Below are 13,647 nucleotides of genomic sequence, written 5' to 3'. Positions count from 1 at the left end.
GCAAACATTTTGGTTATCTATTTAATAAGGTTTCCCTTTATTACTTACTTCACATTTAACTTGACCACCACTGCTGAAGATGATAATCTTAGAAATGATACCTTCACAGTCAGGGGTAAGACATATTCCTTGAAGAAAATCCTATTAAAAAGAAAAAAGAAAAATATTATCTCTGGGGAGATAAATCTATACATGTATACTATTTTTACCACTAAGAACAGTCAAAATATGGACTAAAACCATCTTCAGGGAAGTGGTGAAAATCCCTACTCATTGCCATACAAATTTAAAGCTTCCACGTAGGAAAAATATACTTCCAGGTGTGGGTCTGACCATGTGCCATCAATGCAAGTGACCAGACATGTCATATACATGTCTAGGCAAAAAGTTTAACAAACAACACTTCATAGACTGGACATGTTCTTTTTCCTCTGACACAGGAAGATGGTCCAGAAATGGGTCACTCTTCAACATGGATTGAGAAACAAAGAATAGAGCCACACAGAATAGAACTGCTACAGCCCAGTCCCAGCCAAGTGCAGAACTGCAGGACAAGTCATGTAAGCAAAAAACAAACCTCTCTGAATGCATGCCACAAGATATTTGGGTTGTATATTACTTTGGCATATCCTAGTGAAACCTGACAAATTTACAGAGCATATTTAAATGGTTAAGACCACTAAAAGAAGGAGTATCACTAGAGAAACTCAATTTAGGTAAGCCAAAGACATAGCAGAAGTGACTCAAAGGTGACCGTTATTTATGTATATCATCACATTGTTAATTATGTGAATATGCACAAAATGTGAGGATTTATTTCTACCAAACTTTAGTAATTGCTATTGTTTGCAGACGCCTAGTACAACTGCCTTATTCTTTCCCCAATAAGAACAGTGACTGCATAAGCCTATGCAGTGTAGGAAAAAGTCCACAGTTTCTATAGATCAGAAACAAATTCTATGAATACAAGTAATATTGTAATATTGTGCATTCCCTCAATATATGTCTACTTAATGGTAATTAACATCATTATCTTGATAATAAGAAAATCCCTGGTGAGAAATGGTAGTTTAAAATTGAAGTTGATTCTTTTTCCCAACGTTAAGAATATTTGTTTTGAGTTGACTTCTTAGTACAAATTACCTCATCCTATTTTTGTTTTGAAAACTCTTAACTCCCCATCAAAACTTTCATGTGGGGCCTGGCACAGTGGCTCATGCCTATAATGCCAGAATTTTGGGAGGCTGAAGTAGGAGGATCACTTGAGTCAAGGAGTCAGAGGCTGCAGTGAGCTACGACTGCACCACTGCACTCTAGCCTGGGCAACACAGTGAGACCTGTCTCTTTAAAAAAACAAAGCCTCCTCCAGCCTGGGTATCAAGAGCGAAACTCCGTCTCGTTACTGCCTTTATAATTGTATAAATAAAAACAAAACTTCATTTTCCACTTTATTATTGAAGTTATAATTTATAACTTTCTAATTATGTGCAGAATGTTTAGGAAGGAATTCTTGGCGGGGGGGAAGGTGATACACAATAAGTATACTGAAAAATTCAGACAATCTTGTTATGCTTTACCTTGTCAATTTTATCATTAAAGGTTGTAGTTTTTAACTTCTTCCAGCAATTGATGTGAAATTCTATTTTACAGTACTGGCAACAGCTGATTCGAATAAAACCCTAGGGTTTAAAAAAAAAATTTAATTAACATTTTAAAGATGTCTCTGCACACACACTCACTACAACACACATAAGAGAAAGCTTGACTAACATATTTATTTCCACAGCATAAAGTTGCATTATTCTTTATATCAAATATTTTATAAACATTATTCCACCTGACTCACTAACCAGGGACAGTGGGACAGTAGGACGGGGACAGCTACTATCTTCTTGAATAAACCAGTATAGCTTAATTAAGTGCCAGACTGATCTCAAATTGAGGTCTCTAGCAGCTAATTCAGTGATCACAATGACCTTTAAATTCTGGACTCAAATTTTATGAGAGATCGGAATTGCAACAAATCAGAGGTAACAATCTCATGTTGTTTCCTATCCTGCTAAGGAAGCTGGAAGAAGAAAAGAAACGAGCCAGCCTGCCTTCTCAGGTCACTACCCCAGCCCACAGTATTTATGACAGTGGCTCTAGTTCCCATGTGAGATGATGCAGACCTAAAAAAGTCCAGAGAATGGGATGGACAAGAGGACACAAAACTGCTAACTAGCCAGAGAACTTGGGTGCCTCCAATTACAGAATTTGTTTTGAGCCCATTTTAAGGAATGATTTTGCAAGTTACTGTCCCACTGTATGCTCATTATTTACCTTAAAGTCTGGATCAGTTATGTAAATCTGGATCTTAGAATATCCACGGCACTTCTGATAGCAACAAATAGCATCTGGCACTGGAGGGAACTTGCATTCTTCAACAAATTTCTCTAACAGCATCTAAAACAAAACAAAAATGATACCATTACAATACTAATCTGTCGATAAAAATGCTTGTGATTTCAATAACCACTTGCCATCAAAATATTTTCAGCATAGGAATGACTGAATTTTTTCACCAACAGCAAACTACATACAACTTTTAAAGTTTTTCCTTTAAAAATGAAGGCTGATACAGAGACATAGGAGAGATTTAAAAAGAGAACTGAACAAAATTTTCAGAATTTTGACAGTCGGAATCAAAATTTTGTACTGTTACAATTATCAAATCTCATTTTAAAATTTACAGCTCTCAGAAATCTCCCATAAGCATTAAGAGGAAGTCAAGTAAAACGGAATAACCCTTAGGGTAATCCTGAGGACTGTACCACGCTCCTCTTGCCCAACAGCACCTCATCCAGGATCCTAACACTCCCATTCATCTTCCTCCTTGCATCTCTGCTACTATTGTTTGTGGACTCCCTGGAGAATTATTCCATTGCTAATGAAGGCCACAAGAGGTTCATGCCACGCTTCCAGTGCTGGCTTTTTGTTATCAATAGCTCCTCTGCCTCCATCCCAATCTTGTATGAAGAGAGGAAAATCCAAGAATCTCTGTTTTATTTTTTATAACAGTTTTGCTGAGATATAATTAACACACTATACAATTCAAATAAAGTGTACAGTTCAGTGGTTTTTAGCATATTCACAGGGTGTACCGCTGTCACCACAATCTAAATTTAGAACATTTTCAGCAAGAAACTCCATACGCATTAGCAGTCCCTCCTCATCTTCCCCTAACCTCCTAGACCCAGCAAGCACTAGTCTACTCTCTGTCGCCATATGCAGATCTGCCTGTTCTGGAGATTTCAAATGAATGGACTCACACAAACCCTTTGGGTTTGGCTTCTCTTACTTAGCACAATGTTTCCAAGGTTCATCCATACTCCAGCATGTTATCAGTACTCTTTTTTTTTTTTTGAGACAAGAGTCTCACTCTGTCACTCAAGTTGGAGTGCAGTGGCATCACAACCTCAGCTCACTGCAGCTTCTGCCTCCTGGGCTCAACTGATCCTCCCACCTCAGCCTCCTGAGTAACTGGGACTCCAGGTGTGTGCCACCATGTTTGGCTAATTTTTGTATTGATGGGTTTCGCCATGTTGCCCAGGCTGGTCTTGAACTCCGGAGCTCAAGCAATCCTCCTGCCTTGGCCTCCCAAAGTGGTGGGATTATAGGCATGAGCCACCACACCTGGCTGTCTGTTTTTGAGGCAGCGTCTCATTCTGATGCCCAGGCTGCAGTGCAGTGGCACAATCACGGCTCACTGTGGCCTCAACCTCCCAGGCTCCAATACTTATTTACCCATTTATCAGTTGACGAACACTTGGGCTATTTCCCATTTTGGGCTATTATAACTAATGCTGCTATGAATATTCACGTACCAGTTTTTATAAGAATATGTTTTCCTTTCTTTGTACATACCTAGGAGTGAAATTGCTGGGTCATATGGTATTAGCATACCATATTAGCATATTGAATGTTTGACCCTCCAAACTACATGTTGACATCTGATCCCTAGTGTTGGAGGTGGAGGCATAGTGGGAGGTGTTTGAGTCAGGTGTTTGAGTGCGAGGTGTTTGTTGGGACAAATCTCTCACGAATAGATTAATTCCCTCCCTGGGGTGAATGAGTTATCACTCCATTAGTTCCCTAGAATGTTGGGTTGTTAAAAAGAGCCTGGCACTTCCCCTTCTCTAACCAAATGATCTCTACAGGCCAGCTCTCCTACGCCTTCTGACATGAGTAGGAGCTGCTGGAGGCCCTCACCAGAAGCAGATGCTGGCACCATGCTTCTTATACAGCCTGCAGAACCATAAGCTAACTTTTCTTCATAAATCACCCAGCCTCAGGTACTCCTTTATAGCAACACAAAAGCACTGAGACATGATAACTCTATGTTTAACTGTTTGAAGAACTGCCAGACTATTTTCCAAAGCAGCTGCGTCATTGTACATTACCACCAGCAATGTCTGAATGTTCCTGTTTTTCTAAATCCCTGCCAATATTGTCTACCCACACCCCTACTGAGTGTGAAATGGTATCTCATTGTGGTCTTGATTTGTATTTCTCTGACAGTTAATGATGCTGAATTTTTTTTTATGTGCTAATTGGCCATTTGTATATCTTCTTGGCAGAAATGTCTATTCAGATCCTTTGTCTACCTCTTTGATCAGATTATTTGTCCTTTTATTGAGCTGTAAGAGTTGACTTCTGTGGTTTTAAAAGCTTCAGCCAAAATCAAGTTCTGAGTACATGTGAGAGTTCCCTACAAGTAAAAGCTATCTTAATCAATTCACATGTAAGTCCTTCTAGAATAAGCAAAGCATCCTTATGCTTCTGGATATGAGACTAAATTCCTATTTTTCTGAATCTTCAAGTACCATCTCAATAACTGTGATAACTTTATAATGAAACAACAATATTATACCTTCTCTAAGTACAACCAAGTCCAGCATACTGCATGATCATGCATACTCGGAAGTCAGAATGCCTGGACTCAAGTCCCAGGATCACCATTTGCTTGCTGTTTCACCGTGAGCGCATCATTTCACCTCTCTAAACTTAACCTTTCTCTTCTGTAAAGTGGAAATGATCACAGTACCCACCCTGCACAGGGCTGCTGTAAGGATTAAGCAGAATAATAAATGGAAGATACGTGACTGGCTCACAGAAAACATTCAATAAATGTCAGAGATTCTCATTAGACTGTAGAGGGGAGATGCATGTGGGGGAGGTGGGGATGGAGTGCTCCTAGGTCCCTGCCTCCTGATACCTGAGTCAGTCAATGCAGATGGGCATTCACACACAGTAACAAACACTCTGCAAAAATAAATGGTTACCTTTATTTTTTCCGGCTGAGACTCTTCAATAATCACATTACTTGTGGGCCAAGTTAACACTCCAGGAAGACGATAAATCAAGGTTCTTGCTTTCTCAAAGTGATTGAGAGCTTCTAGAAATCTAAAGTCATAATTACGAAAAAGGCATTAAAGATGTAAAATGGTATTTTCAATCCCCACAACAAGAGTCACCAAAGATCTCAAGCTTACTGGGAAGAATACAGTTGATGAATCACTGAACAGCAATATTCAATGTAATCTGTATTTTCTTTAAAAAAAATAAAGTGACTATTGCTGTTTGCTATAAAAGTAATAGACATTAAACAACTCATCCTGGACATTGGCTTTATTGTGATAGGTGTACACTATTTCTTTTAAAGTTGGTATTTATTTTTTAAAGTTTCTGACAATTGAAACAGAAAAGTAAATAATCTGCTCAATCTTTGTTTCATTAATTAAACTAATTAAAGTAGATTCTTATAGAGAAATAGCAAACCTCCACTTCAACTAATAATTTATAAATAGTGGAATTTTTAAAAATTTGACTCTATTAGGACAATGGTAGTAAAAATTTCTCCACTAAAAGAAAATTTTAAGGCATCATGTATTCTGGATATTTTCTCTCAACCATAAAACAGTGAATTATTTTAACAAAGCAAATATTTAAATGTGTATTTAAATTGCTTTAACTGTAAATATAAAATGTTTTACTTCTGATTTGATTCACGAATTGAAGAAATAATGTCAACAGATTCCCACAGTCCATTCAATGAAAGAATACTAAAGTACTGGATTATAAAGTTAACCAAGGCCGGGCGTGGTGGCTCATGCCTGAAATCTTAACACTTTGGGAGGCCAAGGCAGGTGGATCACCTGAGGTCAGGAATTCAAAACCAGCCTGACCAACATAGTGAAACCCAATCTTTACTAACAATACAAAATTAGCTGAGTGTGGTGGCACATGCCTGTAATCCCAGCTACTTGGGAGGCTGAGGTAGAACAATCGCCTCCAGGAGGCGGAGGTTGCAGTGAGCCAAGATTGTGCCATTGCACCCCAGCCTGGACAACAAGAGCAAAACTCTGTCTCAAGGAAAAAAAAAATGTTAAGTTTTTATTCTTCTCTTCACACTGGAGAAGGGTTTTCTGCCTTTTCCAATTCTGAAATGACTTCCCAATTTAAAAACTTATTTTGCCTATAGCTATAGTAAGATTCATGTGCAGAAAAGCTAGACCACCATCTACCATAAAACAGTTATAAATCATAGGATTTCAAAGCAGGAACTGCATATTACGACATCAAAACACAGTATATTAACTATTTAGTCCCACACCATATTATTCAGAAATTAAATGTAAATGCTTTTCAATATGGCAAAGACTTTCTAGTTTTGCACAATCTCCATGATTCTAAACATTTATGTAATTTTTCTAGACCTTGTGAATTTGCATGTAACCACTACATCAAATGGGTGTGTATCCTAAACAATTTATACTAAACTTTTTTTTTTTTGAGACGGAATTTTGCTCTTGTTGCCCAGGCTGGAGTGCAATGGCGCAATCTTGGCTTACCGCAACCTCCGCCTCCTGGGTTCAAGCGATTCTCCTGCCTCAGTCACCCAAGTAGGTGGGATTATAGGCATGTGCCACCACGCCCAGCTAATTTTTTGTATTTTTAGTAGAGACGGGGTTTCACTATGTTGGTCAGGCTGGTTTTGAATTCCTGACCTCAGGTGATCCACCTGCCTTGGCCTCCCAAAGTGCTGGGACTACAGGCGTGAGCCACCCGCCTGGACCTCCCAAAGTGCTGGGACTACAGGCGTGAGCCACCGCGCCCGGCCCTATACTGAACTTTTAAATTAGTTTCATTTGCTATTTCTGTCAAGGTGATTGCTAAGTCTCTACCTTCCCTGCATCAACTTCCCTGCATCTACTTGATCCCTAATATAGCTCAGCTAAGACAGACAGTGATTTCATGAAGTAAAATAAAAACTTTCTTTTTTTTTGAGATGAAGTGTGGCTCTGTTGCCCAGGCTGGAGTGCAGTGGTGTGATCTCAGCTCACTGCAACCTCCGCCTCCTGGGTTCAAGCAATTCTCCTGCCTGACCAACACATTGGTAAGGCATATATACCTCTTATCTAAAATCACTTTCACATAGATTTTAAAAAATAATTATTTAACCAAAAATTATATAATCAGATTTTAAAAGCATTAATTTATATCAATTCATTCACTATCTATAGATGATGTATACTAAAGACTATTAAATCTTTCATGTTGCCCTGGCTTCTCAAGTAGCTGGGACTACAGGCACACGCCACCATGCCCAGCTCATTTTTGTATTTTTAGTAGAGATAGGGTTTCACCATGTTGGTCAGGCTGGTCTTGAACTCCTGACCTCAGGTGATCCACCTGCCTCAGCCTCCCAAAGTGCCGAGATTACAGGCATGGGCCACCACACCCAGCCAAAAGAAAACTTTCTTTCATTTAAATAAATCCATAAAGAAGGTTCTAGGCACATTCTAAGAATGAGGGGGTGGGGGTTCTGTCAAAATCTCCTAACATTTCCCCTAACAAGTTAAATGAAAATTGAAAAATAATTAAAAATTATGAATTACATTCAATCAGTCAACAATTATTTCTTTATAAAGTAACCTAACATATCTACCACTATATTGGGTACAAGTGGCAGAAACAGAGATTTTCTTTTTTTAAAGCTCAAGAAATAATCCTGTCCCCTCAGGGACATACTGAAATTTGGGGAGACAGTCTACGAGATATGAGGCATTTAGAGAACAGCTTCAATTTTTTTTGAGACAAAGTTTCGCTCTTGTAGCCCTGGCTGGAGTGCAGTGGTCTGATATCGGCTCACTGCAACCTCCACCTTCCTACTTTGGAGGCAGCAATTCTCCTGCCTCAGCCTCCCGAGTAGCTGGGATTACAAGTGCCCACCACCACGCCCAGTTAATTTTTGTATTTTTAGTAGAGATGGCATTTCACCATGTTGTCCAGGCTTGTCTTCAACTCCTAACCTCAGATGTTCCACCCGCCTCAGCCTCCCAAAGTGCTGGGATTACAGGTGTGAGTCACCGTGCCTGGCTGAGAACAGCTTCAATATTAAACTGTGAGTAAGGATGACAACTACAGTAGAGTGCAGAGGAGAGATTTTTATTCCTGACTCATGATGTCTTTGAACACATATATACCTCTTATTTAAAACCATTTTCAAAAGATTTTTTAAAATAATTAAACCAAAAAAATTATATAATCGGATTTTTAAAGCATTAATTTATATCAGTTCATTCACTATCTATAGATGATATATACTAAAGACTATTAAATCTTTAATGTCAAATAACTGTATTGTTGACTTTCTTATCAGATTCGAAATCAGGAAGCACCAAGAACGGCAATGACTAGCCTTGCTTTAACAATTAATATTGACAGTGAAACGCCAGGTCCTCAAAGTAAATCACAATTACGATAGTGTGCTACAGAGCAGATATCAAAATAATGCCAGAAAATGGATCATTATCACATTGGATTTTAAATGAGTTACCAGCCTAGAGCTTAAAGTAGTGTCATTTCTACTAACCTGTTTTTTTTCAAATATACTTTTCCAATTCCACAGTAGGCCAGGCAGTCAAGTCCCTCATTGGGGTAGTGTTCAATAATCCTCTTAAACTGGTTTTCAGCTTCAGATAATTCCTTCAATAGCAGTGAAAACAATGATCACTTACATACAAAGAGAAATACTGGAATAAGTTTTATCTGAAGGCTGATTCTTTTTTTTTTTAATATTAAAATAACAACTGCATATCCTCAAATTCCTGTAGCAAAATTATACCTCTGTGTTTCATTTTCTTAGGAATTACATTCATTTCTGATCATATGGCTATTCAGAGACACAACCAAACCAATCCTGCTGCACACATCAGACAATCAACCTATAAGCATTTACTAGTACACACTAAGGGCCTGATGTGTGTTGGCTAATACTAAAAAGAATAAAATCGTGTGTGTTCTTTTTTAAAGGCTAATTTTGGTGTAAACACACCATAACATAGATCCTATTAAGTACTATTCCCTTGGAAGGAATGCCATTCCAATGATGTTGTCACACTCTTTTGTAGCATAAGACAGATTAAAGCTCTGTCTTAAAAACAGTCCCTTAGTAAAAACTTAACATAGCTTAGAGTACATTCTTTTTCGAATATTCTCAACAGTGAAAAACCACTAAGTTGAATGAATTTTGCTTTTAGAAAACATCCAAAAGATATTTAGTCCTAAGAAATACTGGTAACCCTACTGTGAGTGAAAAAAAGGAAATGTCACTATAAAATGAAGCTTTGAGACCAGTTCCAAAGGAGGCATTCTAAAAATGTCTGAAGCAAGGGCTGTCCCCTGATGAAATTCTTTTAAACATGTAAGTTCTACTATAACACTTGTTTTTTTTCCCAAACCAGTCTCACTATTTTACATTAAATCACAAATGTAATAAATGATTTCTTCAATTCTAATAAGGTAAAATATGGTATTTATTATTATTCTGTCAGGAATAAAATTAAAATCCTAAAGTCCTGTCTCCAACTGTCTCTTGGAAAACAGAATTAGAAAGCATTCAGGAAAGACATTATTAATCTGTGACAAAAAAAACCTTGGGCACTGCGGACTTCTGGGAGAGAACAGAACGTAAAAGACTACTTAGATCCTCACTAGGTAGGAAGGTGAGTTAAACCTTCATCCAGACAGGGAAAAACAGAACCCAAATTATTTATTATACTTGAGGTCATTTTAGAGCATTTCAACATTATAGCAAACTCAAAACCTCAGAAAGCAAAGTTATAATGCCCAACAGTATAGGTAGGTTACTATCCCAGGAGAGCAAGGCAGGAGCATGTCTAACGGAAATCCTGGGAGCTCATGTCTGTACACTGACTACATGCAGTTACAGGAAGCCTGCAATCTAGAAACAGTACAATACCCAAGTACTTTCTACCTATAAATAAGAGACGCTAACATTATGCTAACGTGCTAACATTATCGTTGTTACCTTTGTTTTTCTAGGAAAACAGCATAACACAAAGCCTCCCCAGGTCCATTCCCTCATGCCATCACTAAGGGCAGCCATTATCTTAAATTGATATAAACATAATCTATATTTTTTCACTTTTTTACAATATGCACAGGTATTCATAAGTAGTATATAGTACTGTTATGTATGTTTTCCAAACTGTATATAAGTGGGATCGCAATGTTTATGTCCTCCAACTTGCTTTTCCCTCAAGATTATGTTTCTAAAATCTATCTATACATTACATTCTTTACTTTTTATACAAATAAAAAGTAGATCCCCAACGATTGCCTGGCAAAGCCTTTTTTTCTTTAAAAACACAAACTAAATTAAACTGAGATATTTCAGACAAAATTATTAAAAGGTACAGAGAAGGAAATGGGTCAAAATGACAAAAATATTATAAGATATGTCAATATCATTTTAATTGTTTATTACCTCTGTTACAAATCTTACCTCAGGCTGCCCTATTCCAAGGAGAGAAACGGCAAGTCCATAGACAACCAAGACATAGTTAATCATGGCCAGGTTCAGTTGCTGTCAATAAAAATGCCTCAGTTAAAAATCTGAACATAATTCTGCTCAATTTGCATCATACTAAGCTTCTAGTCACAACAGAAAAAGAAGTGTAATAGAATCTCACTAATCAATCTTACTAATCAATGACTGTCATAAAATCTCACTAATCAATATGATTGTCCAAATCAAATTAGAAAAGGGATTTTTGTCCTAATAAAGCAATTATACACTATTTAAAACACAGAATCACTGTCTCAAAGTTCCTTGAGGCATGGTTCATAATAGAATAATTTCGAATTAAAGTCATATAATTTTGTATATAAGGGGTACTAGTGACAGATTAAGACATTTACTTAGTTATTAGAGGCATACCTCAGAGATACTGTGGGCTTGGTTCTAGAACATCACAATAAAGCAAATATCACAATCAAGTGAGTCTCACAAACTTGTGGGTTTCCTACTGCATATAAAAGTTATGTTTAAGTGATAGTCTATTAAGTGTGATGTAGCATTATGTCTATAAAACAATGTACACCCCTTAATTTTAAAAACTGTATTGCTACAAATGCTAATGATCATCTGAGGCTTTAATGAGTCATAATCTTTTTGCTGGTGGATGGTCTTGCCTTGATACTGACGACTGCTAACTGTTCAGGATGGTGGTTGCTGAAAATTAAGGTGGCTGTGGCAATTCTTAAAATCAGACAACAATGAAGTCTGTTGTACTGATTGACTCTTACTTTCAAAAAAGATTTCTCTGTAACATGTGATGCTGTTTGACAGCATTTTACCTATACTAGAACCTCTTTCAAAATTGGAGTGAATCCTCTCAAATCCTGCCACTGCTTGATCAACTAAGTTTACTATTTCAACAACATTCACAGCATCTTCAAAATGAGTAGATTCCATTTCAAGCAACGACTTGTTTTGTTCATCTGTAAGAAGCAACTTCTCATCCCTTCAAGTTAGATTGCAGCAATTCAGTCACATCTTCAGGCTCCACTTCTAATTCTAGTTGTCTTGCTTGTTCCACTACATCTGCAGTGACTTCCGCCACTAATGCCTTGAACCCCTTAGTCATCCATGAGGGCTGGAATTCACTTCTTCCAGACTCCTGTTAATGTTGATATTTTGATCTCTCCCATGCATCATGAATGTTCTTAGTGGTATCTAGAGTGGTGATCCTTTCCAGAAGGTTTTTAATTTACTTTGCCCAGATCCAACAGAGGAATCACTAAGGCAGCTATAGCCTTATAAAATATGTTTCTTAAATAATAAGAATTGAAAGTCAAAATAACTCTTTGATCACAGGCTACGTAATAGATATTATGTTAGTGGGTATGAAAACAACACTCATCTCCTTGTACATGTATATCAGGTTTCTTGGGCAATCAGGTGCATTGTCAATGAGCAGTAGTATTTTGCAAGGAATCTTTTATTCTGAGCGGTAGGTCTCAACAGTGGGCTTAAAGTACTTAGTAAACCATGCTATAAGCAGATGTGCTGTCATTCATGCTTTTTGTTCCATTTCTAGGGCTCTAGGCGAATGAATTAGCATAATTCTTAAGGGCCTGAGGATTTTTGGAACGTAAATGAGCACTGACTTCAACTTAAGTCACCAGTTGTATCGGGCCCTAATGAGTAACGAGCTGTCCTTTGAAGCTTTGAAATCAGACATTGACTTCTCTTCCAACAACGTTTTGTCTCCATTGACAATCTGTTCTTTAGTGTAGCCACCTTCAACAATGATCTTCGCTAGATCTCGGTAACTTGCTGCAGCTTCTCCATCAGCACTTGCTGCTTCATCTTGCACTTTTCATGTTACAGAATCAGCTTCTTTCCTTAAATCTCATGAACCAAGTTCTGCTAGATTCAAACTTTTCTTCTGCAGTTTCCTAACCTCTCTCAGCCTTCACAGAACAGAAGTGTTAGGGCCTTGCTCTGGATTAGGCTCTGTCTTAAGGGAATGTTGTGGCTGGTCTGATCTTCTATCTAGACCACTAAGACTCTCCACATTGGCAAGAAAGTTGTTTCACTTTCTTGTCATTTATGTGTTCACTAAAGTAGCACTTTTAATTTCCTTCAAAAACTTGTCCTCTGCATTCACAATTTGGCTATTTGGCACAAGAGGACTAGCTTTCTGCCTACCTTGGCTTTCAACATGCTTTCCCCACGAAGCTTAATCATTCTACTTTTTGATGTAAAGTGAGAGACATGCAGTCTTCCTTTCACTTGAATACTTACAGGCCATTGTAGGGTCATTAACTGGCCTAATTTCAACATCGTGTCTCAGGGAACATGGAGACTTAAAGAAGGAGGTGGAAACAACAGATGGTTGGCAGAGCACTCAGAACACACACACACCATTTATTTTATTTTTTTTAATGTTCATTCTCAAGCTGTAAATAGATATTTGTCCATGTACATCCGTTTCTTTCTTATTATACTTAAGTTCTAGGGTACATGTGCAGATCGTGCAGGTCTATTACACAGGTATACACATATAATGGTGGTGGTTTTCTGCATCCATCGCCCCATCATCTACATTAGGTATTTCTCCTAATGCTATCCCTCCCCAATCCACCCAAACCCTGCTATTCCTCCCCTAGCCGCCCCCCCGAGGCCCCGGTGTGTGATGTTCCCCTCTCTGTGTCCACGTGTTCTCATCATTCAACACCCACTTATGAGTGAGGACATGCAGTGTTTGGTGTTCTGTTCTTGTGTCAGTTTGC

The 13,647-nt window shown here is 38.0% G+C and overlaps 1 protein-coding gene across 7 annotated transcripts in view; it reads right to left on the bottom strand.

Moving 5' to 3' along the window:
• Positions 1-13,647, bottom strand: part of TTC3 (tetratricopeptide repeat domain 3) — a 126,800-nt gene that overhangs the window by 57,248 nt on the left and 55,905 nt on the right. For all 7 annotated transcript variants that reach the window (XM_012445608.3, XM_012445634.3, XM_012445597.3 and 4 more), the window contains 6 exons: positions 10,853-10,933; positions 8,918-9,030; positions 5,325-5,445; positions 2,323-2,445; positions 1,578-1,679; positions 49-141 (listed from right to left, as the gene is read on the bottom strand). In XM_012445608.3, the coding sequence (XP_012301031.2) occupies positions 49-141; positions 1,578-1,679; positions 2,323-2,445; positions 5,325-5,445; positions 8,918-9,030; positions 10,853-10,933 (633 nt within the window). The remainder of the gene's footprint in view (positions 1-48; positions 142-1,577; positions 1,680-2,322; positions 2,446-5,324; positions 5,446-8,917; positions 9,031-10,852; positions 10,934-13,647) is intronic.

Source organism: Aotus nancymaae, unplaced genomic scaffold (assembly GCF_030222135.1).
Source record: "Aotus nancymaae isolate 86718 unplaced genomic scaffold, 86718_ANA_hifiasm-v0.15.2.pri h1tg000022l_1, whole genome shotgun sequence".
NCBI lineage: Eukaryota > Metazoa > Chordata > Mammalia > Primates > Aotidae > Aotus > Aotus nancymaae.
This window is presented reverse-complemented; position numbering and strand designations above follow the sequence as displayed.